We start from the raw sequence: 27,175 nt of genomic DNA, 5'->3' as shown, positions 1-27,175 counted from the left end.
ACTTTAACCACAGAGTGAATGTAATGTTTCCTGGCAGAAAAACTAAGTCCATTTATAAGTAAAATACGGAAAAAATAGGGAATTTTTTTTTTACAAAATTTACTTTTGAATATTATCTTATGATCATAAACAAGCTTCTGTCCAAGTTTGGTAGAAATCCAGGATAGTTTAAGAAAGTTATTAAAATTTCAAAAACTTTAACCACAGAGTGAATATTTGTGGACACCACCGACGCCGCTGTTGGAATGTAGGATCGCAATGTCTCGCTTTTTCGACAAAAGTCGAAGGCACAACATAAATGGTAATATTTGTCATTTAAGGGGAATAACTCCTATAAGTTGTCTGACAGTTTAAATGTGAATGGTCAGTATCTGAATGTTATCAACATTTCTGCACCTGTCAGATTTTCTCTCTTCATAGCGGTTTTCAAGATAATAGACAAAATTTGCATTTTTCCCTTATGTACTTCTGTAATTCATGTTGGCCATGTTGGCTGTCAGACGGGATCAGCAGACACAATTTTTAAACTAGATTCCCCAAAGATGATTGTTGACAAGTTGTGACAAAGGAGAAGATTTTTTATCAAGTTAACAGACGACATCAGACGCAAAATGATGAGAAAAGATTACAGGTGAGTTAAATTGATAGGTATTCAGATCAGTTCATCAAATTTTAATGAGAACCAGTCATTTTTTTGGTTTGGTTTTTTTGAGTGAATTTTATGTGGGTTTTGAATTTCTTTTGCCACTCACATTTAAAACATACCAAAGCTTAACATCAAGAAAAATGCATCTTTTCATTACCTATATCTATAGTTGTTTCGTATGCAACATTTAATGGTAAAGCATTTTGTGCTAATGAAGCCTGAAGGAAAGATCTATTATTTTCATACTTGACATTTTCTGTTAATGAGAATCCTATTGTTTAATATGAAATTACTAACTGCAACTTAAATAAAGGATGGACAAATTAACAAACGTAAATACCATAAGACTTTATAGCAAGTAAGGCATGAATAAGACAAAAAATCATTTCATGTATACTTTTTTTTATGTCATAACTGACAAATAAGTTTATTTCAATAAAAATAGCACTATTTCCCATCTTACAAGTCATCACATTGGTAAAAACTGCACTTCATATCAAAGAAATCAATCTTCAATATGTCACTTAATTTTACATAAACTTCAATGTCTGACTGATATCGTTCAATCAGATAAGTACACAAAACAGTATGTTACAAGAGACTTTCATTAAAATTACTGTAATCAATTTTTTTTTTGCTTTTACCATAAATATTCTCCATTTTGGCAATCACAGTATGTTACAAGAGACTTTCATTAAAATTACTGTAATCAATTTATTTTTTTGCTTTCACCATAAATATTCTCCATTTTGGCAATCACAATGTCGCCATGTGACCCTATAGAAGGACAAGTAACTAACTGTCTCTACATTAGATCTCCATTAAATATTATTGTATTCAGGAGTCCTTTCATTGACTTTAATGTAAAAATGATTTGTGTTTAAATAAAGTCAACAGTAAAACCTGTTACAAAAGTCACCTCTATTAGGTGTAACCCTCTTCATGTCCCTCTGTAGAAATACCTATGCATTTTGAACCTCGATTCAAAGGTCATCTCTCTTATAAGGTCAGTTTTTGCTAGTCTCAAGGGTGACCTTTTAACACAGGTTTGTCTGTACTTTAATGATTAGGTATTTTTAGGTACGATTCAAGTTTTGTTTCTATTCTTTTTTTTACTCACTTGTACGATATTCTTCCAGTTACTATAGTCAAGAACTGTATCTGTTTGATTTACTGGTAAACTTATTAGCAAATGGGATATACAGTTAATGTTTTTCCATTTCAGCATTAATGCAAGAAGTTTAAAATATAATTATTTAAAAATTAATTTAAATTGAAAACAGTATAAAAATTTCAGCAACAGAAAAATACCCTTCAATTCTATGCTAGTTGAAAAAAATAGCAGCATGCAATTTATATGTAAAACTCAATTTTTTAATCATAGCATACATGAATTCATGATTAGAATTTTCACAGAAAAATTAACATAGTCATTAATTTATCTTTAACTGAACAAAAATAACAATTTAAAGAAATCTTTACGGATTTTCTGGTTTTTTTTGTCAAACTACTTAATCTCATTACAGAAGCTTTCAAAGATAAAAAAAAACATTACAAATATATAATGTTTCATCATACTGCATGTACCTATTTCATAGTATGAGATCACATGCAGGCATTACAATATACTCTTCCATTGCAGAAAATCACAAGTGTTCACATTCTTTTAAATGTCACAGGGGTAAATGTTTAATGTTATAGTTGGGAAATTCATTGTCAAAAGACGTCATTTTAATTAGCTGAATAAACTTGTGATTTTATAAATTATAAATATGGATGAAACAAGTGGATGTATACATCAATGACAAGTCCTTGAGTGAAATTCCTGTTTTTCTCCTAAACATTCCCTTCCAAAATTTCTGATGTTGTACATACTACTTGTAAGGACTGTATCAATCATTTTCCTGCACATTTACTTGTAGCTTAACACACTTATCAGCCATATACATGTACTTACTGATACCTAATTTAACTATTAATGTAAAAGATGACATATGTAAGGAAAGCCTATGAATAATTATTTCAGAATGCAAAAATAAATTAAATTTTACTCTAGAGACTTCAAATATGGGCATTGTTTACTGAATATTTAAATTCTATAGATTGCACTTTCAAGGTTGTCAAAATGAATTTTTATAGAATGCACTAAAATTTACAATATCTGAAGTTTACTTTCCTTCATGAACAGAATACATATCCATTTTGTAATATACACCTATCATTAAAAATGAATGACAATATGAAACGTTTTGATGCTTTTTTGTAGAGTGTGTCATATTTCCAAATTTTAATATTGAATGCTACTAAACTGCTACAATATTTACATGCAGTTATTTAACTCCATTTAATGATCCATGCAAAAATCCTGGAGTGTCCTTATCAACTTTCTTCTTAAAACTGACATTTAAAAAATAAAATTCTCCTGTTGAGTGATTTATTATCTTTCTCCACTCGAGATAATCATATTTTAAAACTATAATTTTGATTATCGAGAGTGGAGAAATATTGTAACCTATGATCCAATGTTGGGAGAATATGTCAAATGTTTTCCATCTTTCTTTTGTCAGATCACATGATAGGATAGGAAACAATGGTGTTGTTATGGAAAACAATTATAAACAGTGTGAAATCACTATGAATTATTTACCACAATTTGAAATAACAGGTTTATAGTGGAGACAATTTAACCCATGTGTGGTTTAAATCCTTTTTCTATCAATTATCTTAGATACCCATCAATGGAAGAAGAGATTTTCATAATGAATGAGTTGAGCAAATTTACATAGATTTGAATGATTTTTTGGTTAAATATGGAGTACATTAAATCAGCTGTTTGACATAAAATGCATTAGAGTCTCTATATAAATGTGTAAAGATATTACTATGTTGAACAGATATTTACAATGTTTTTATTCTAATACATCGAAATTATCAACAAAAGTTGGACAATTCATGATATAAAATGAACAAGAAAACTTAAATACTGGACACTTGAAAAAAATCCCATCAACAAGTGAAGAGTTTTATTAGTCAATGGTAAAACATGTAACATCACTGACCTTTCAAAATCCTATGGCAGAGATTTTTTCAAATGATAGTTCATGTAGAGTTGAAAGTATTTAAATCATCAGCAAGAAGGACGAGTGCTAAACAATTGTGATAGTTTATGCCTTTACAAACACCTCTCAATTCTTAACGACTAAATTTCTTTTAATCAATTATGCCTAATGAAGTTTTTCTCTATTTAATACTACTTTTGTATTTATAAGACTCTAGACTTGTTTCACTAGCTTTGATAAATATCTGTTTTGTGTTGTTTTTTTATTATTAATGATTTAAAATTCAAATCTATAAAGCCATTATGAGTTAACCATTAAATCATAAAATATTGAAAACAGTTTTTTATACATTTTATGTTAAATACATGTATATTTTGATCGCACAGAAACTTCTGTCAAATTTTCATAACATTCTATACTGACCCGAAGATTTATTACAGCCATAAAAAATATTATGAAGCTAACCAATTGTTAATCAGAACAAAGACATCAATGACCAAATTGAGAATCTCTTTGTATAGTCTTTGACATTTTCTTTACAGGAAAGACAACAAAAGTAGCTCTTATAAATGGAAATTATAAAATTGAAATACTGATTCCTTAAAACTGCATATAAATCTTTTTTTTTCAGAATGGTCAAAACTGTCAAAGAGCATTTACGTGTAATTTGTCATTAAAAATGTACTGCAAATATGAAGAATCTTGATTTCTGCTTAAAAATACTGTAAACCAACTGAATTTTGTGAGTGATTTAAGCATCTTTCCTATGAACTCACAACTAATGTGAATATAAATTGTCACAAATGTTTCAAAATGGGATCTTCTCTTATGTGAAAGCATAAAAGAGTTAGAAAATCATAAAAATGACTTGTCCTCAATTTCGTTAGAAAGGATCAAATGCGAGACAAAAAAAGTATCTATGAAATTAATTTGTTTTACAGCATTTGGATGTAAATGTACTGTCAGACAACATTTTATACTAAAACAAACTAAAATTTAAATAATTCTTAATGAAAAAATATTTAACTCTCCCTAGACAAAAGAGAGGTACTAAATAAGTGTAAAATGTCCAGCTGTTGAACCAAATAAACAATATATAGCACTTAAAAATATATCAAGCACTCCCTATTCTTCTGCAAATACAGAGAATTAAGCATCATCCTCTCAAACCCTGCTCTTAATGATATATTGCTGCATTACAAGTTTTCTATAAACGCTCATATACATAAACAATTACACAACACACATATCCACACACCTGCTGCATTATAAACATATATGAAAGACACACAACAGAGCAAGTCAAATGATAGTGACTAGCTCTTTGAGTATGAACGAACACACCATAATAAGGTCATAGTTCACTGTATACTAAATCTCCAACATTATCTCGTTTATTAGATTTATAATCCTGATTTTTAAAAAGTTAAATTACACTGGTTTTTTATTATAATTATTAAAAAAAAAACAAATTTCAAATGACCTACTTTGCAATGCACCAGATTTGCACACTGAGCAGTAAATACCTGGAAAGACCCTTCCTGTTTTCCTGTTTGAAAATTTTTATCACTATTTTTCTTACTTTAATAATTTTAAGAGAGTAGTTGAAGCTTACAAGTGAATAATTGAAACAATTTTCACTTAAATCAATTTCATCCTTATAATATTCAAACAATTAGATACCCTTGCTCCTTTTAAACATTCCTTTATCTACTCAAACTTACTTAAGCCATCCCTTAAATATACTGTCCATTACAACTCCTTGAATTAAAATTATCGTGGGAACATAATTTGTCCAATTATGATGACCATCAACAGGAAAATCAGACTTGAAAAAGAATTGAAGAGTGATAAAAAATTGTATAACATTTTTTTTTTCTTCAAATTTCAAATATAGATGAATTTAATCTTCTACTTCTTCTTATCGAACAGACAAAAAAAACAAACTTATACATTATCAGTGGTTATAAATAAATTAAATGGATGACAATTTAGGTATAATGAACTACTGTGGATTCGTTATCTTTCGTGGAGTGGAATTTTGGTGGATTTCTTTGGTGTAGGTAATCCACTAATTTAAGTATTCAAGGAAGTACAAATTTCCTTTAAGCTTGTATTTAACAGATTTTGGCAAAACCATGAAATCAAATGGTATCCACGAAAATACAATGTTTCCTCAATCCACGAAAAATACAATGTTTCCTCAATCCACGAAAATAAATGAACCCACAGTAGCATATCAATAGGAAGCTTTGTACAGAACAAAGTTTTTAATGGAAACATTTAACTGGCCTGAAGTTTAAGAACCTGAAGTAAAAGCCCATAAATACGGCTACATATTTGCTATTTTGGATTACAAACCAATATGACTGAATACTTAATAAAATTATGCATAGATAAAAAGTTCTACAAAATAATAATGCAACTACATTTGTGTATCAAGTTGTGAAAATTTCATTTACATATTTCATCTTTGAGAAACTATTAACAGAAGCTTGGCAAAACTTTTATGAATTCCAGCAGTTTTAAAATCTGCAGTATTTATAATCCCTGAATAAATGATAGAATGTGTGAGGATGTCATGAAGATGAGGAAGCCATGAGATCATCTGGGGAAATGGCCTGCATCTGGTCCAGAATATTGCAAACGTAGCCCGCTACGTCTACTTCTAACTCCTCATGGCGTTTGATGAATGGATGCTCCTATGGAAAAAGATAATACTATTATAGTAAACTGAATAAAGAAGTAAAAGGTTAGCACTGCAAACAGATACTCCCCTAACTACACAATATTAGGAGAAAATAGGTCCATCATTATTTGTCTAATTTTTTTTTTTTAAATGTTATAATTCAGAGGTTTTCTCTTAAAAAATAATTGGCAAGGGTTCCTCTCACTCTGAATAATCTGTCAGGCCGGTGGGGCAATCACCCAATAATATTGCTGATTTTTTTATAAGAGTTTCATCTAGAAACCAAGATTATGATGAGGTACTTTGATTGTCTGCTAAATAATGGCAATTTTCCTGTGTTTTTTTTTCTTTGAATTCATCTTTCAAAAAAAAAATATCATTGACTTGCCGATATATTTCTATTAAACAATACTTACAACTAATTTGATATATTTCGGTCTCTGTTTTTCATCTTTAGTTAAACTACAGAATAAACAATACAAAAGTTATTACGGAAATTCAATATAAATGTACCAAAACAAGGGATGTTCCATATATGGTCCCAAGGGAAAGTAATTTTTAGATAGGAAATCTTTCTGAAGATTTTAATATTTTAGATTTTTTAATTTGGTTGATGTCTTTCATAACTATTTTTCTTATTTTGTTTTTGTTTAAATCAGGCCTTAAGAATTTTTTCATAAATTTTCATGCTGAGGCCTTTTAAAGTTTGCTATAGGGTATAGGTTTTGCTCATTATGGAAGGCCATACAGTGAAATGTAGTTGTTCACATCCCTGACCTTTGGTATTCTGTGGATAGTTGTCTAAATGGCAATCATAAGTTACTCATAGATCAAAACTTTGTCTTTTATCTTTTTGTTAGTTTCTTTTGTGCTTAGTACCAAACTAATAAGTTTAAGCCCTTTCCAACTGATTATATAGTGTTTTCTTACTGCCACAATTGTTCTCTGTTTATAGTTGTATAAATCATGGCATTGTTTTCCACTTTTGTACAGTTTTACATGACCTTTAATAGCTCAATACTGTTTGGTTTAGTATTTGCTAACTGTTAAATGTCATACAGTATCCTATAGTTCTTCACATTCTTGACTTCAGCAGATAGTTGTCTCATTGACAATTACACCACATCTCCTCATATTTTTATTAACTGGATATCCACATATTCCACCTGAAAGGTGCTGCATTATTGAAATTTAAAAAAAAAACAATGTTTGATATCAAAACACAATAAAATGCTCCGCAGGGCGCAGCTTGATACGACCGCAGAGGTCGAACCCTGAACAGTTGGGGCAAGTATGGACACAACATTCAAGCTTGATACAGCTCTGAATTTGGATTGTGATTAAATATTTGACACAGCATAGGTTTCTGACACAGAATGAATGTGGTCTAAGAACTTAAAAATTTTAAATTGGACATTCACCTATTATGGTCCAATATTCAAAATCTAAATACATGGTTAGATTCAGCATATCAAAGAACCCCAAGAATTCAATTTTTGATGAAATCAAACAAAGTTTAATTTTGGACCCTTTTGACCTCAATGTGGACAAAGTTGATAACGGGGCCCAAAAATCAAAAATCTAAATACATGGTTAGATTCAGCATATCAAAGAACCCCATATATTCAATTTTTGTTGAAATCAAACAAAGTTTAATTTTGGACCCCGATTTGGACCAACTTGAAAACTGGGCCCATAATCAAAAATCTAAATACATGTTTAGATTCAGCATATCAAAGAACCCTAAAAATTCAATTTTTGTTAAAATCAAACTAAGTTTAATTTTGGACCCTTTGGACCTTAATGTAGACCAATTTGAAAACGGAACCAAAAATTAAGAATCTAAATACACGGTTAGATTCGGCATATCAAAGAACCCCAATAATTCAATTTTTGATGAAATCAAACAAAGTTAAATTTTGGACCCTTTGGACCTCAATGTGGACCAATTTAAAAATGGGGCCCAAAATCCAAAAACTTAATACACGGTTAGATTCAGCATATTAAAGAACCCCAAGAATTCAAGAATAAAACCCCATTGAAATTGATCAAGAAATAAGCAATTTATACGAAGTATCTTCTTTTGCACAATACTGTGCAATTGAATATTTCTTGCTATTGCGCAATACTGTACAATTGACAATTTCTTGCTATTGCGCAATATTGTGCTATTGGATATTTCTTGCTATTGCGCAATTGAAGATTTCTTGCTATTGCGCAATACTGTGCAATTGAAGATTTCTTGCTATTGTGCAATACTGTGCAATTGAAAATTTCTTGCTATTGCACAATACTTATAATAATAATTTACACATCCTGTTTGGTGTGTATCTCCTACCATATCATTATTATTTGCTTTTAAATATTAATCAGAAATAACCAACTTAAAATGGAAAATTTTAAAAGAAAAAAAAAAGGAAAAAAAAAAAAAAAAAAAAAAAAAAAATCCCCCTCCCAAATTTTTTGAACCCCCTTATGATTCATCACCCCCAAACTCAATACCAGCCTTCCCTTTGTGGTATGGTACCTTGCAGTACAATTTCAGAGAGATCCATTCACTTGAACACAAGTTATTGTCTGGAAACTAGAAAAATGCTTATTTTTGGCCCCTTTTTGGCCCCCAATTCCTAAACGTTTCGGGCAATTACCCCCAAACTCAATTCCAGCTTTCCCTTTGTGATATGGAACCTTGTAGTACAATTTCAGAAATATCCAAACACTTACACACAAATTATTGTCATGAAACTAGAAAAATGCTTGTTTTTTGCCCCTTTTTTGGCCCCTAATTCCTAAAATTTTGAGGCAATTACCCCCAAAATCAATTATAGCCTTCCCTTTGTGATATGGAACCTTGTGGTACAATGTCAGAGAGATCCATACACTTACACACAAGTTATTGTCTGGAAGTAACAAAAATGCTTATTTTTGGCCCCTTTTTGGCCCCTAATTCCTTAACTGTTGGTACCATAACCCCCAAAATCAATCCCAACCTTCCTTTCGTGGTATTGAACCTTATGGTAAAATTTCATGGAGATCCATTCGCATTAAACTAAAGTTAGAGTGCGAAAACCAATGTGTCTTCGGACGACGCTGGACGACGCCAGACGACGACGACGACGACAACGTCATACCAATATACGACCAAAAAATTTTTTATTTTTGCGGTCGTATAAAAATTTAAACAATAAGACCCAAGAATTCAGATATGTTTCACTGCATTCAAGGTCAAGAAAAAAGCACATAAGGAAATAGAACATAGAACATTATATTCTGAAACAGTATCACTTTAAGTACTGTGTATTCATTTATTTTTCATGGATTGAGGAAATTTTGCATTTTCATGTATACCGTTAAAAGGCTTGTATAGTCCGCGGTTTTATTCTCCAAAATTGAACCTGCCAGAAGGGGTGTGGACTATAGAGTACAGTAAGCAAGAAATAAGAGAAAAAAAATCGTGAGGTGGTTTGTTTACGTTCTACCATGTTTGTTATTGATATTGTAGAGGGCGCTCTTATCATTTTAAAAACTAATAATTTTACCTAATCCATATTACTAAGTTATTTTTATTCAATATCAAATTAAAACTGATAAATTTAAAAGTTAAACACTTCATTACAAATCTTTTGTTTCTTTTCAATGCATTGATTAAAATAAACTGGTATCTGCTTGAATGAAACGATACAAAAAAAGTAAAAAAGACTACTGTAAGGCGTAAACCAGCTTTCAATGTGTAAATTACAAAACGTAATCGGTTATTATTCGTTCTGTTTCCGTGTTTCATACTGACAAATATGTTTTATATTAGCTTAAAACCCTTCAAACATTAATGTTATAGATATATTTAACACTGTTTTACATAAAGATGGAACTGTTTTACTTTCAAAGTCGTATTATAGTGATATCTATGATGTACAGATTTCGACTCTCACCGTTTTTTTCTTCTTTTACACATGCTATTCAAACTTCCGGTTTAAACAAACACAAGTTTCTAAATTGTTTTTTGTGTGATTTAGACTTATTTAACAATTGTGAAGTGTTCTAGAATCATTTACAAGCAGTTTCAGCTTCTGTTTGATGATGGAAAACAGGTTTTTCCAAGAAAATACCGCAAACGACCATGCACGATTTGAAATTACCAGAGTTTCATTAGACCTTTTCTAACAGTTACAAAAAGTTTTTTTACCTGAAATTTCGTGGGGAGAAGGGGGTGTGGACTATGTACCAGTGCAAACTATACAAGCCCGATTACGGTATTTGATTTCTTGGTTATGCCAAAGTTTGCATACAAGCCAATAGAAAATTTGTGGTTTACCTATAACCACCAAAAGCCACAGAAAATTGCATCCTACGAAAAATGATGAATCCACTGAAAATGTCAATTCTTACCAAGCATTTAAAAAATGTACAAATTCTTCTGAGAATCTACCCTCTGATTTTATTTGTGGTGGAGGACCTTGAACAACTTGTGTTAACTGATCAAAGACACTGTTCCACTTGGGATACGGAAATTTACCAGTAGATAATTCCATCTGAAAAACAATGTATTTTTAGTGTATATATGTAAATAATAGAAACAGATCAATATTTAAAGATTACTGTTATATTGCACATCATAAAAAAAGCACTCAACAGAGAGCGACCAAAATTTACAGCTGTTTTTCTTCAGTGAGCACATTAAGTATCTTGTTACTTTAAGCCAACATAGGTTTACAGAAAACAATTTTGAAATAAAATGAAAATATTTACATATAGATATTTACAAAACTATCATTCCCTGAATGATGCCATCAATTTCACACAAACATGAATGGAAACATAACTTATTGATCAGAAATGGGCTTATTTGCACAATTGAAATTGACTCCAGCAAAGAAGTAGTCCACAATTATGACTGCCTTTTAATGTTTTTCACATTTAATTTTGTTATTGCTATTTTACATACTCATTCCATAATTGCTGAAATTGTACCAAAAAGGTCTATACTCTTGGTGTGAATGAAATTACTGAACACTCATTCAATATTATAGATAACAAAATTTTGTAAGTTTCTTGCCCAGTCACTTGGGAAATTTCTAATTTGTTGGAATGTTTTGTTCTCACTGTCAACAACAGACTATTCTATCTTATTTCCCTTGACTATTCACAGTATATACTTACAAGTGTAATACCTAAACTCCATACATCTGATCTAATATCATATCCTTTACTTGAGGCTCTAGGATCTATTCTTTCAGGCTACAAAGGAAATACAAAGTCAAAACACTCAAAAATTATGTCTACTTTTAAATCATTTTATTATTCCCCTTGGTCTTTCTTTTCATTACAGAATTTTCATGAGGTTAGAATGTATATTGTTCTTCCGGCTTGCTTTGAAACAATCTGAGCTCATGGACTTACAGCATATGCAAATTAGCTAAAAAATATTGCATTAAAAGCTGGAGTTATGAGTGAACTTGAGTTCATCACTAAAAAGGCCATTTTTGAATGGAACATTGCAGGATATTCAATTATTAAATTCTATCCCAATGATCAATAGTTCCAATATAAGATGATGGTAATTAATCAATGGAGAATTATTGTAAACAATAAGTATAATAAAACAGAAATATTCCACTGAAATTCAGGTCAAGAATTACAACCAAATTACAAAGAAAATGAAATGCTCAAGAATTCACTTTTATTAATGAAAAATTACTGTCATGCATTTAAACTAGAGGCTCTAAAGAGCCTGTGTCGCTCACCTTGGTCTATGTGCATATTAAACAAAGGACACAGATGGATTCATGACAAAATTGTGTTTTGGTGATGGTGATGGGTTTGTAGATCTTACTTTACTGAACATTCTTGCTGCTTACAATTATCTCTATCTATAATGAACTTGGCCCAGTAGTTACAGTGGAAAATATTTTGTTAAAATTTACAAAAATTTACAAAATTTATGAAAATTGTAAAAAATTGACTATAAAGGGCAATAACTCCTTAAGGGGTCAATTGACAATTTTGGTCATGTTGACTTATTTGTAGATCTTACTTTGCTGTACATTATTGCTGTTGACAGTTTATCTCTATCTATAATAATATTTAAGATAATAACCAAAAGCTGCAAAATTTTCTTAAAATTACCAATTCAGGGGCAGCAACCCAACAACGTGTTGCCTGATTGGTCTGAAATTTTCAGGGCAGATAGATCTTGACCTAATGAACAATTTTATTCACGTTAGATTTGCTCTAAATGCTTTGGTTTCAGAGATATGAGCCAAAAACTGCATTTTACCCTAGGTACTATTTTTTAGCCATGTCGGCAGTCTTGGTTCACAGGCGGGGTCACCGGACACATTTTTTAAACTAAATACCCTAATGATGATTGTGGACAAGTTTGGTTAAATTTGTCTAAGTAGTTTCAGAGGAGAAGATTTTTGTAAAAGATAACAAAAATTTATGAAAAATGGTTAAAAATTTACTATAAAGGGCAATAACTCCTTAAGGGGTCAACTGACCATTTTGGTCAAGTTGACTTATTTGTAGATCTTACTTTGCTGAACATTATTGCTGTTTACAGTTTATCTCTATCTATAATAATATTCAAGATAATAACCAAAAACGGCAAAATTTCCTTAAAATTACCAATTCAGTGGCATCAACCCAACAACGGGTTGTTCGATTCATCTGAAAATTTCATAAACAATTTTACCCCATGTCAGATTTGCTCTAAATGCTTTGGTTTCAGAGATATAAGCCAAAATCTACATTTTACCCCTATGTTCTATTTTTAGCCATGGCGGCCATCTTGGTTGGTTGGCCTTGTCATCGGACACATTTTTAAAACTAGATACCCCAATAATGATTGCGACCAAGTTTGGTCAAAGTTTGGTCAAATTTGGCCCAGTAGTTTCAGAGGAGGAGATTTTTGTAAAAGTTAACGACGAAGGCAGAGTTCGCGAAAACTTATTTTCATGTGGACCGACAGAGCATGATTATTTGTCAGTCCTACAAAATTTTAGCCAGTCCTACAAAATCTGTCAATTTTATCCTGAAATAAAATTAATAACATATTTTATCGAAAAATAACTTTATTAATATTAGTTTTATTCTTCGCACCCACAGGCAAATTAACAATGAAGGACCAGTTCAGGTCTTCTGATTGTTCTTATTTAAAGTCATCTTCACTATCCATTTCATCATCTAAATCACTTTCTCGGCTGTTACAGTATTTGTTTGCTCCATTGTAGGGTTCAATCGCCGATTGTTTGCCAGGGATGGCTCTATGAACATTTTAGTAGGCCACGTGTAGATCGCCGCTTTGGTTTGTTTTTAATAAATCTGTAAACCAGTACCGGAAATTGGCAGCGGGTACATCTGATAACCGATGTAAACACTTATTGGAAACAGTTGCGGTACATCTAATAACAGAAGTAAAAAAGTGCCGAAATATGCACTACAACGGCCGTTTTAACAGCGGTCATCGGGACCGGCACTAGCCTTCAAAATACTGGTCCGAGCCTCATTTTGACCGACAGGACCGACCATTTTCGTGAACTCTGCGAAGGACGCCAAGTGATGAGAAAAGCTCACTTGGCCCTTTGGGCCAGGTGAGCTAAAAATGAGCATCATGTCTGGAAATATCAGGATATTACCTATGTTAGAGGATGAAATACTTACTGCCATATAGGGTCGACAGCCAGCATCTCTACTCCTTGCTATAGAATCTACTAGCTGTCCACTAATACCAAAATCACAGAGTTTAATGTTGCCTTGACGATCAAGCAGAATGTTAGAAGGTTTTACATCTACAATATAAAATTGTTACTTGCATTTTTTAATGTGACAATTCCTGACATAAGTTTAGTATGTCATCTGAAACTGAAAATTTAAGATCATAAGTATACTGAATTCAACTAATGACAACTTAAATGATCTTTTTCATCAAGTTTGATAAAAATCTCAAAAGATATGGGGAAATCTATAATAAGGACGTTTAGATGAATGACTGGCTGACAGTTGTTTGATTAAGCATTTATATCATGTATATATAGCCTTTTCAAGCTAATATGTCAATGAGAAAACATCAATCAGTTTAATGGTATAAGTCAGTTACAATTCAAGCATATACAGAATGAGAACAAATTATAAAATAAACAATAGGTAAGTTCTGAAAAATTGGGAGTTCAACCTTCAAGAGTATAGTTTGTAAATTTTAACTGCCATTAGATAATAAAGGCATAATTATGGTCAAACTATATTCCTTGCTCTCACAGTGATTTAACCAGGAGTTTAACTACTTTATTGTTATGAAATCAGAAATCAATAAATATATATACTTACCCCTATGTATAATTTTTAAATGTTCTTTTAAATAATTTAAAGCTTTTACAGTCTGAAATAAAAGATAAAAATTTAAAAATAAAAGTTCACAATTTTCTAAATTTTTGCTTTTTTACTTTTCAAATTCTATACCATGTATATAAGTAATAGTGATTAAAGACATTTAATATTTGTTTTATCTAAATATGACTGAATATCTTGTTCAGATAATTAAAAGATAAATGTGATCGTATTGATGGCGTGAATATGATTTTCAGTACAAAGACATCACAAAAACATTCATACTATCTAAACTATTCTGTAATCAGATTTTACTTTTAGCTGTTTTCAAATATATACCTTTTTTACACTTATATGCAAGTTTATCTCTCAAACCAGTAGATTGTCAAGGAACCTGCAGTGATCTAGCTGGGATTTAAAGGTAGAGGGACAAAATGTTAAGATGAACGGTACATTAGTGTGGTTTCTTGTCTGAAAATGGGCAAATTTGATAATGTTAAAAAGATTGAAATAATTATATAAACTAATGTATTTTTGCTAGATTTATGGTATTTTTTGGTCATAAACATTTTTTTCAATTAGTGAAAATGAGTATTTTGCAGTGAAAAGTATTTATGTCCCTTCAGAATACAAAAAATGCATAGACTATATAGGCAGAGGGTGCAAAGAAAGAGCAGATGGGTGCCATCTATTTTGGTCTAGATAGGACATTGCTACCTGTCTTGAAGATTTAAAGTATGTACTTACTGCTACTGTTATTTTTCCTAATATTTCTTCAGGTATCGAACTTTCCAACACATTATATATAAATTTGTAAAATTTATCTAAAGAAGAGTCCATCACTTCCATACATATCCAACAATCACCCTGAAATGAAATATATATATGTCTATAATGCAAGCTTCAGCCATTTTTAAGACTATGCATTCTGAGAACATGCATAATCCTACATTTAACAATGTAATGTTTCAAATAAATATTTTTCTCTAAACTTTTATCATTTGACTAAAAGGATTGTCTGTTTTTTTTAAATTTGTGTGCATCTTTCCAACCATGGTTTCTTTTTTATAAAACTTTTATTCTATGCATCACAACGGTTTCATATCTTTCTTTCATTTTTTGCCTATATTCTATAAGTGTGAAAACTTAAAAAAAACCAAACTAAACACTGTAGTAAAACACTGAAAAACAAAAATTAGGTAAAACACATGTAAAAGGACAAGAGACAAAAGTCACAAAAGGCAATTTCAGGCCATACTCTCCCTGGTATATATACACAAAATCTGGATCGTCTAGCTCTTATACCTTCCAATATATAAAGCTTTATACAATCAATTAAAATTTGTCGTCACTAGATTAGCATCTGAATGACTCTCATCCGCAAGTTTTGTAGAAAAATAGTTAAAAAAAACCACGCTAATATTCAAATATTTACCATGTTTACATGATATCTGCCTTAGAAGGTTCTATAAAATGGTAATAAGAAACTCAGCTCACAATGCTCATGTGAGCATATTAACATGGCAGAGTGATATTAGAATGTAAACATTGTACATATTTATAATATTCCCATTATTCCATTTTTTTTTAAGGTAAAATTATATCACCATAGCCATGATAGCGTTATTATGAGTAAGTGGGTGTAGACTGTTTGACTGTGTTATCATCCAACAACAGTACTTAAAACTTAATTCACATCAAAGGGGTGCTATATTTTCTAGGATGATAACAAACTTACTTCTTTGAAAAGTGCACCATAAAACTGTACAATATAAGGACAATCATTACTTCTCATTACAACGTCTAAATCCATTAATAACTGTTTTTGTTCTTTTTCATCTACTGTTGATCGTATTCTCTGCAAAAACATAAACAGTTCATTATTAAAAGTATATCACCAACCACATTTCTAGTGCATCTTATACTCGAAGTCAGGAAAAAAATAGCTATACATAAATATGAAAACATATTTAACTTTGTTAAGACTCATTTGATTGGTGTGTAACACCACTTTCAGCACTATTGTGCTATTTTGTGGCGGTCAGTTTTTATTGGTGGAGGAATCTGGAGTGCCTGGAGAGAACCACAGACCTTCATTCAGAAAACTGACAATCCTAGTCAAATAAGGTAAGAGTTGAGTGCACCTGCCACAGGATTGGAACTCACAACCTCAGTGTTAACAGGCTATTGATACAGTAGTTCCACTACGTAAGACTCTTCGGCCACCAAGCCCCCATAAAAACTGTGAATTTCATGACATAATACAATGAACATGGGTTGAAACAATGTTTTTCAATAATAAAATTTTCTGCAAAACTAGTAGACTCATACACAGTAATGCACTTGTCACAATCTAGAAAGACCAGCCCTTTGGACAGACTAGTGTATCAGATTTGGATCCAGGATTTTGAAAAAGGGGGCCCACCAACATGGCAACATCAGGTGTGGGACTTGTAATAAAGTCTACACATTAACTATATATGTAGCTCCATAGGACTTGGACCCCACATATATTGTGGCTTAAAGTTCACAAAAGATTTAACCTGATGAATTTCAAGGTTGACACAGTTGTCAACCATGCAATAATGTTTTACAAGTTATTATGTACAACATGCCTCAGAACCTATGAGAAACTATGTTTTTGATAAAGAAAACACTCAAATCAATCCAACATTCAGATTATCTGGTTAACAAGATGAAGATATGGTAAAATATCGGCAGATTTTACAATAAAACTTTTTGGACTTCTAGGCTTCCCCTACTTGCCAAAAAACTTCGTTTTCTGACTGACTTCAGATATTTTACATATCTCTATTATAATAAACTGTTGACACAGAGATATGTCTTGCCTATCAGCATAAAATTCAGAAAAAGACAATCTGATGGACAGCAACATTGCTATTTAATTCAAAGTCGCTGGACCAACTAGTGGGTAGGGCCTCGAAATGGTTGACAAACTGAGATGTACAAACAGCAATGTAACTTTATAGAAAATATTGTCTATTGCAGCCCTCAAAGTAGGTTTAAAGACCAGGTTGCCTTTTGGCCACCAGATATAAAATTTCAGTGGCCAATTCAAAATTTTAGTGGCCAGGAAATAATTTCAGGTCGCCTAAGAAATTTGTTATGAAAGTCTAGTCAGTAGAGCTAATGAAGACTAGTAAAAAAAGCATATCAATAAATTTCCTAATATTTTTCTTATTCGCTTAATCATAACATTAGAAGATGTACTTGGCTCTTCAGAAGCCAGAGTTCCTATAGAGGAACTCTCTGCCCCTTCTTTTTGTTTCTGAGGAACTCTCTGCCCCTTCTTTTTGTTTCTTAGCTGGTGAAAAATCGTTGTTTTTGGTAGTTGTTTTGAAAAATCTGGACAGCAACATCTGTTTGGCTGCCATGATGTATTGGCCCCAAAAACACTTCATAAGACGCTTGAATTCCCAGTTAAGTTAAGCGCTTTATAGACCCTGTCAAGATTAAAAATGCGTGAAATCATATTCAAGATTTAGCATACATTCAAGCGCTCGTATGACTGTGAATAAAACGTAATAAAATACGACCGGAGGCAGGTTGATTATCCGGAATTTTACGGTCTCCAGGTCCAAATAGTACCAGTCGCCAAATGGCAACCAACAATGAAATTAAGGTCGCCTGGAGGCTTTATAGGTCACACAGGCGACTGTTTTAATAGCCTAAATTGAGGGCTGTATTGTAAGTAGTTCCTATCAAACTATCTTTATCATAAAACTTAACATTGAAAATTGTTAATTGATTGGAAGTCACTGGACCATGACCTAGGGGGCATGGCCTCAAAATAGTTGTCAAACTGATATGTACTGATAGTAATGCAACTTTACAGAAAATATCATTGATCTATCGCAAGTAGTTCTTATCAAACTAACTTAAGCCAAAAACTTATCATTGAAAACTGCTAATTAATTGAAAGTCATTGAACCATGGTCTAGGGGGCAGGGCCTCATAATAATCATCAAACTGATATGTACTGATAGTAATGTACTCCATACAAAATATCATTGATCTATCACAAGTACTTCCTATCAAACTAACTTAAGCAGAAAACTTAACATTGAAAATGGCTAATTAAATCAATGTCACTGGACCATGGCCTAGGGGACAGGGCCTCAAAATTGTCATCAAACTGATATGTACTGATAGCAATGCATCTTTATACAAAATATCAATGATCTATCACAAGTAATTCCTATCAAACTAACTTAAGCAGAAAACTTAACAATTGTTGACGCCGTCATTGCCGTCGCTGGAAAAGCAATTCCTAGGTCTCGCTTTCTCGCAGGCGAGACGAAAATAATTACCAATGCAAGTCTGAACCTGTATTGTTATAGTGATAGACAGAAGTGATTTTTAAAGGCCGATATCAAGTAACTATCTATAGTATTCAACCAAACGGAATCAGAAAAATGGTGGCCATTTTAATGGAAGATAATTCATCATCACATTGCTAAAATTGAAAGGCATTTTCAAATATTTAATAATCAAGAATGAACTTACTTTAACTGCCATTATTTTTTTACTTTCTATGTGTTCCATTCTAGAAACTGCTCCATGATTGCCACGACCTATTTCTTCTATTTCTTTTAAATCTTCTGATGTGAACATATAACACTTAAAAAAAAAAAATAGAACAAATCAAACAATAAATCATTTTTTAATATGAACATACAACAGTATTAACCTTCCGTCTTAACTGTTGCATTGTCAGAAACTACTAAGGAGATATCAAGTCTTAGACATTAGGTTTTGAGGATAAAAGTTTGGAAAACCCAAACATTCCACAGATTTGGTGCAAGCTTGGTTAAGTTTTATCAAGCTATTTCCCAAGTTGCAGATTAACAAACCTTTGTGTTGCCCTGGCTGGACGCAGTAAGGCAACATAACAAAAATCATTAAGCAAAACATTAGAGAAGAAATCTGAAGCACTTACTAATTTATATTTATTGTTAAATCATAACCAATGAACTTGAATTGAAACTAGAAAAGATTAAGCTTAATCAACACTAATAATTAGGGACCAGCTTTGACGCATTCCCATTTCCATTCTCAATTTTATTATGATGGGTTTAGTGTGAATGGCTTTAGCAATTCATTTTTTGGCACCAATACAAGACTGTAAGATTAATGAATAATTCACAAATTATTACCTCTTTTGGTGCAATCTGTAGTTTTCCAGCAGACTGTATATTCGGACAATGGGGTCTTCCATATAATCTTTCTCTATAACATCAAATGAATTTTCCTTTCATGATAAATACACAAAGTCTACTTAAGACCAAAATAAAATGTATTGTACTGTATAGTCATGAGAGTAAATGAAACTAGATATCATTGAGATGGGAGCCATCTCTGTGGGCCCCGCTGTGAATAATGTGTGGTAAAAAATTTGGTATCTTTATCATTGGACATGGGGTTGTCAACTGAAACCAAAGTTTTTGACCTTGACCTTTGACCTAGGAAGTTGTACATAAATTATGACACACCCTCTGGTGTTGGTTTAAATACATGTCAAGTATAAACTTTGAAATCATAACAATTCTCAAGATATTGAGCGGACACGATCTTTACCATTGGACATGGGGTTGTCAACTGAAACCAAAGTTTTTGACCTTAACCTTTGACCTAGGAAGTTGTACATAAATTATGACACACCCTCTGGTGTTGGTATTTATACATGTCAAGTATAAACTTTGAAATCATAACGGTTCTCAAGATATAGAGCGGACACGATCTTTACCATAGGACATGGGGTTGTCAACTAAAACCAAAGTTTTTGACCTTGACCTTCGACCTAGGAAGTTGTACATAAATTATGACACACACTCTGGTGTTGGTTTATAAACATGGCAAGTATAAACTTTGAAATCATAACGGTTCTCAAGATACATGTATAGAGCGGACACAATCTTTACCATAGGACATGGGGTTGTCAACTAAAACCAAATTTTTTTACCTTGACCTTTGACCTAGGAAGTTGTACATACATTATGACACACCCTCTGGTGTTGGTTAATATACAAGTCAAGTATAAACTTTGAAATCATAACGGTTCTCTAGATATAGAGCAGACACAATTTGTTATGGACGGACGGACGGACAGACTGATCACTATAGGGCGGCCGCCATTCGGCAGGGCCCTAATTTTTGACTGTAGGTTAGCCAAATAAATTATGTACTTAATTACAGTGTAAAATAATGACTTAAACAAAACAAAAAAAAGTTTGGTTTCAGTGAACATCAATCGTGTGTTTAGGGGCATCGTCACTTCCTTCCCATGTTGAGGGAACGGTTGAAAAAATATGATGCTATATTGCACGAATTATTTGGCAAAGTAAATTCTTATACTTGATGATCAGCACTGCTGTCATTAGGGAATTGTGATTAAGTACTTACAGAACAAACATTATTTCTAGTTTATCCTGCAATATGACGATTATGAAGACGCTTGATGAACTTTAATAGTGCAGGGATACAGGCGGTTATCTCTATCTGGTAAATGACGCCATAAAGGCGTGAGTAATTGATGAACATTTCCAGTGAAGGACATAACTGGAAAGTGGTCTATTCCAAGAACATGCATCAAAAGTGTATTATTAGAATGATTATGACTGTAGTATTTGTTTGACAACAATAAACATAATGGATTCAGAAAGATAAGATAATAGCAGGTCAACTACACAATACTTATAACATCACTGTATTTTTGGCACAATGCAATAGAGGATAAATAACACAAGACTTAATTGCAATCTATAAATTTCCTTTTATAACTTTTAAATCTTGTACTTTTTCTTTCTCTTACTTCAAGAGCTGTTCTTTACTTTATCAAAGGCCAAATGTCTAAACTAATAATCACAACATGACTTTAACGAATTTGGGTATGTTTTCTTAAAATTCTAATTTGGTTTATTAAATCTATCTGAAATTGTTATCTTTCTGATCATATAGTCAAACCTTCTACAATGTATAAGGGTAACCTCTATTTAGCTTAATCTTATCTTTTCAGGTCACCCTCTTGCGCCCGTGTTGTACAAAATGTAATACCTATGCATTTCAAACCTCAATTCAAAGGCTAGCTTTCTAATGTAAGTTAATTATACTCTGGTCCCGAGAGTGACTTTTATATACAGTTTTGACTGCATTCATCTAAATGTTATGAGCCAAGTACAGTCCTACCCTGGAATCACTCAAGGGTGCCTTTCATTTATTTTAAAGCACACGACTCTAATGTATCTGAAATACTTACATTCTTGTTGGGTATCCTAGACTAGCTAATGTAGAAGGTAAATTGCTGTGAGGGTTTGGAAATTTAATTTCAAGTCTCTCTCTCAATTTCTCTAAAAAAATAAAAATAAAAGCATTTTTAATGTAAGAAATACAAAACTAAAAGTTCATAAGAGGAACTTATAAAAACAATGGTTAACATCAAGTCAAATAAAGCATAAAAAGATTTACGGGAATAGCTAAAAATATTAGATAGCACAACAGAACACCAACACTCTAATCCTATTTTCTGATTCAGATACAAATTAAAAAACAAAGTCTGAATCTTAAAAACTATATCTCTCATCAAAGCTTCCTATAAAATCACTAATTTTCTTAACCTTTCTTTGGATTTAAAGTTTTCTGGTTTTTTTTTTAATCAATCGCCACTGAAGAGTCTTGCGCATCTTTCACTAAATGCATGCCTGGCATTACAGTTATAAGACAATTATCTTTGATGAGTTTTTCAATCATAAAGATATGGTAGATTTTTAACCTTTTACAACTGGCCATGGGACCTCCATCCACCAGATTGGGAAATTTGTATCACAACAAACCAGAATTTGGAATTTTTCCTTCACCGATATAAATCCTTTCATCATGTTGTAAAGGAATACATGTTCATTTTGTTGGTGACCAACAAACAGAAATGTTAACAATGATGAAATTTTATTTAATAATAATGAGTATCAAGTTGACATGTTTTGTTTAATCAGTCCAATCATTGTGTCCAAAAATTAAGAGAATCTGTGAAAACAAACCAGTTTTGATCAGGCACAGATTTAGATGGAGGCACACCTACCTAACATCAAATCCTGCACCTGATGAGATCACACAACTTGGGGATATAAGACCCAAATTATGTTTATCAAAAGTTTCAAAGCAACTGAAATTTGACAAAATTAAAGAGAAGCTTATATATCCATTATGCCTGATTTGTGTATTACAAATATAGTGAAACCTGTCTAAACGGAAACTTGAATAAAACGAAAACCAGTCTAAGCAAAACATGTTCCTAAGTCCAGTCATATAAAATTTTATACGTTGTGAACAGGGCTTCCAAAATTATTTTTAGCCAGCCGGACATTTTATATATTATCCCGATTTAGACTAAATAAACAAAAGGCAATTATGGTAATCAGTTGCCGAGTTGCCCATCCCAATGATTGACTTTAAAAAAAAAAGATATTAAACTTTCTTTGATTCAAATTCGAAGTTCTGACGTAAACTGTTAAATTGGCAGTGCATCATTCGAAGTGTGCAACATCAGCGTACTTTTATCTGCCTTAGACTCTTTATTTGTGCAAAAAAACGTTGTCAAAAACTTTACTTTCGTTTTTAAATCTAATACCGGATGTTATCTTGACAATGGTAAAACATGGACCAGAGACGGATACGTAAATTCCGTGTACGTTTGCAAAGCATGAATGAGTGTAAGTAGCTCTTTCTACGTTATTTCTTCAAGAAAATATTCGATATAAACGTGAGATAAAGGTATCAATGACAATTTAAGCAGAAATTAGGATGCATAATTAAATTTCACACCTGCGCACATGTGTACTACATTGTAGTTCAAACAACGTGGTTATGACAATTTTTCATTTTCACCTCTTTAATTTTTTAATCAAATCATATTTGTAAACATATTTCTGATAATTTAAATCTTTTTGACTAAATTAATTAGATGCAAACAGCTAAAATGTAAGAAAATAACTTTGAATAGACCGATCAATGTCCAGTTCAAAATAGTTTACCTGTCACCTGAACAGGTAAATTACAGCTGTTCGACAACTAATTAGCCTTGATTAAAATGAAAAGGTATTAAAGTAGGGGTTGTTTTGATAGTACTTAATGATCATGTCACTTTTATGACCGGAAATGTGTGGCTGTTTAAGGCAAACGGTTGGGTCAAAAAGATCTTGAATTATGTTAAAATGACCGTCTCTTAAGAAAGCCTTGAAAATTAAAAAGTAGATGACTGTTTCATGCTTTGCCCAGCCAGACTTTTACCGGACATTATACAAATGTCCGGAATATATGACCGTTTTGGAAGCCTTGGTTGTGAACCTGATAAAAGTTTAAAACTGAACACCTGCCAAAACCGAACAAAATCTTAAGCCCCGAAGAGGTTCAATTTGACAGGTTTTACTGTAAAAACATATGATACTTCGTGACAATAGATAAATGTTATTTTAATTGCACTAACAAGTCAAACAGTTCATCAGCAGATCGCATTGAAAACAGATAATTAACATGATTAAATACTTCTTTCACTAACATTAACTGCCCCTTCCAGAAGAATTTTAAAAACAATAGGAAATTTTTTTTTTAAAGCAAATCTATGTAACCTCTTCCTTTACCAGCTCCCTAGCTTTGAATCAGGCAAACTAGACATCACTGCAGGAAATAGTGATAAGAGTCTAATATTCGTTCTGCTCTTCATACCATCAAACATGATAATCAAATGCAACAACAGTAATGAATAAATTTGTGCAGACATAAGTGCAGTGAGTTTCTGCACTGGTTTTAGGTTTAAGAAAAGTTAAGACATGGATCAGGGAATAGAACAGAAAACTATCGGGATTTCAGAATTTAATTTGCTGCAATTTGGTTTTTCATGCAGGGGAATGGAGTCAGCAATGATCAGACTGCCCCAAATAATCTAGTACCATTATCCCTGATCGATTATGAAATGAAAAAAAAACCTTGTTACTTAAATACATTTAACATACTCATTAAAAAGTGATAATCAATATATCTGAGATTTGAATTAGGAAAAAGCATTTATCAAAGTAATATGATGAAGAGAATCATAGTCACTTATCTTTTAAACACTGACTTATTAGATTAAAAAAGAACTGTGCAGGTGTGGGACAAGGCATATGAAGACCTAAAAGACATGTCAGAAAAATTTGAAATAAATGGGGAATGTGTCCATGGGACACAGATGATGCCCCCGCTTGCATATCATATAAAGTTATTAAGGGACATTACTGAAGAACGGTAAAAGTGACGCTACCCAAATTTGTTATTAATCTGAGTTTTGTAGTAATAAGTATTGTGTATAAGTTTCATAACATTTGGTTGATGCAAACTTAAGTTGGAGAACGGAAACGAAATATTCAGCAATTTTCCTTTTGTAAAGGGGCATAACTCTAGAACAGTAAAAGTGACACCATCAAAAATCAATCTTGATCTGTATTTTGTGGTAATAAGCATTGTGTATAAGTTTCATAACATTTGGTTGAGGCAAACTTAAGTTAGAGAACAGAAACCATGTTTGGGATGTTTGTACGGATGGACAAGGGTAAAACTTAATGCCCCTCCGCTAAGGGGGGGCATAAAAATGGTTAATTTATTATTTGTTATTAAGCTTTGAATTAGCTTATACATGTTGTAGTAACTGTGAGCGTCCTTACATCGAAACTTCATGACTTTTGACTATTTGTAATTCATTTTTGTGCTTATCACACAACTGATGAGTGGAGCCCTTTCCAACTGATTTTTTTAGTTTGTTCATGTTCTTTAGTTGTGTTGTTACACCATAGTCCAAGGTTAGGGGAGGATTATAAACACTAATCTATAAGTCCAGCCCTTTACAATAGATTTTTACAGTTTGTTGGTCATTACATGTGGTATTACACACCTGTTCCAGGTTAGGGGAGAATTAACACTGATCTAATAAGTCCAGCCCTTTCAAACTGATTTTTACAATTTGTTGGTCATGACGTGATATTACAACACTGTCCCAAATTAAGAAAGGGTTGAAAGCTCAGAAACTTATTTCACTCCGCCATTTTTTGTATGTGCCTGTCCCAAGCCAGAAGTCTGTAATCTACTGATTGTTTTTGGTTGCTGTCTGTCGTATTTGTTTAAGTATAAATTAGGCTGTTGGTTTTCTCGTTTGAATTGTTCACATTTTGTCATCTAGATGCATTTTATAGCTCACTATACGGTATCAGATTTGTTCATTATTGAAGGCTGGGCAGTACACGATTTGAAATTGTACTTCACATTTTTTGCTTGGGTCTTTCGTGGATATTTGTCTCTTTTGCAGACATACAACATCTCTGTCTTCTCAGATACCACTACTACTCTCAGATCATGTTTTCATAGATCATTTGAAATGGTAATACCTACGTTGTATGTTCTAAAATCAAAATTTTGTGTCAAAATGGACTCGCAATAAAAACATAGTCAGGTTAAAATCTTGTAGCTCAATTTGCAGAGGATGTATATGTTTATAGGGCCTTTATTTCAAGTAAGAGAGGGGTTGTGGCTTGATCTGGGATCAAAACATCTTGCCACATCATTTGAAAGGCCTTTAACCGGAACGTCTGCTTTCGCATTTGAAGAACTATTTCAATGCTGTTATTTGGCTGATGAATAAGTAAAATCAATAAACTTGACTTTTGAGAGCAGTTTACCCATATTGTCACATGTAATAAGGGAGATTTTTCTTAAATGGAAACATCTGACACTTTCTTTTTACTAAAACTAGAAAATTCACAATTTTAAGATTTTCTGCACAGTGGTTATAGGTGAATTCTTATTAAATTTGGTTTTCTAAAAGTCTTATTTACATGAGGAAGAAATTTAATATCTATTTTTTTTTATTTATCATGGCTTTACTTAACAGGTAAACAAACATGAGCATGATATTGATCAAGGTGTCAGAGGTGTTACTCTACTACAAACTGCATTATTTAAATTAGAAATGTATTGCGTTATTGTGTTGACATTAACAGAGTTTGTCGATAATTACTCTTTATTGAAATGTCATTTACTCCGTGAATGATTAAACAGTAAAAACATACACTTATGTATGACTCATACATCCTAAAATAAAACCAACATGGATTTCCACAAGTACGCTACCTTGGTTGTCATTCGGCTTTTTTGGATTCGGATTTTCTGGGTCCGCCATTTTGAAAAACGGCTAATATTTTGATGGTTGTATTTGCCAGTATGGTAGTTGTGTTTTTCATGAAACCAATTCCTTGTGATCTTAAAAACACAGTTAAACAGGTAGCAGATATCGTGGGCTTAGAGGAAATGTGATTGGGTAGCGATGTTCATTTCTCTGCGATGACTCATCTGCTCGTAGTCTTCTTGGGAAAATCCCTGTGACGTCAAAGTCTTGACGAGAATTACCGAACAGCGGGC

The 27,175-nt window shown here is 32.2% G+C and overlaps 1 protein-coding gene across 1 annotated transcript; it reads right to left on the bottom strand.

Annotated features, from left to right (window-relative positions):
• Nucleotides 1-1,031: 1,031 nt before the first annotated feature.
• Nucleotides 1,032-27,151, bottom strand: LOC127710128 (dual specificity mitogen-activated protein kinase kinase 4-like). Its single transcript, XM_052215878.1, has 12 exons — nucleotides 26,888-27,151; nucleotides 21,993-22,083; nucleotides 19,894-19,966; nucleotides 19,244-19,357; nucleotides 16,455-16,574; nucleotides 15,464-15,583; nucleotides 14,717-14,768; nucleotides 14,054-14,181; nucleotides 11,552-11,629; nucleotides 10,781-10,923; nucleotides 6,811-6,856; nucleotides 1,032-6,407 (listed from the first exon to the last, which is right to left on the bottom strand). The coding sequence occupies exons 1-12, from the start codon at nucleotides 26,934-26,936 to the stop codon at nucleotides 6,285-6,287; spliced, it is 1,137 nt and encodes a 378-aa protein (XP_052071838.1). The 5' UTR covers nucleotides 26,937-27,151; the 3' UTR covers nucleotides 1,032-6,284.
• Between the last annotated feature and the right edge of the window lie 24 nt (nucleotides 27,152-27,175).

The sequence above is a fragment of the Mytilus californianus genome, unplaced genomic scaffold (genome assembly GCF_021869535.1).
Source record: "Mytilus californianus isolate M0D057914Y unplaced genomic scaffold, xbMytCali1.0.p SCAF_7, whole genome shotgun sequence".
Taxonomy (NCBI): Eukaryota; Metazoa; Mollusca; class Bivalvia; order Mytilida; family Mytilidae; genus Mytilus; species Mytilus californianus.
This window is presented reverse-complemented; position numbering and strand designations above follow the sequence as displayed.

Bases quoted from the DNA above. Each gene is read 5' to 3' on its own strand.
- LOC127710128 (XM_052215878.1), bottom strand. From the start codon at position 26,936: ATGGCGGACCCAGAAAATCCGAATCCAAAAAAGCCGAATGACAACCAA. The intron at 22,084-26,887 runs GTAGCGTACTTG...TTATTTTTTTAG, and splicing joins AAAGCCGAATGACAACCAAG to AGAAATTGAGAGAGAGACTT. The intron at 6,408-6,810 runs GTAAGTATTGTT...CTTTTTCCATAG, and splicing joins CGAAATATATCAAATTAGTT to GAGCATCCATTCATCAAACG.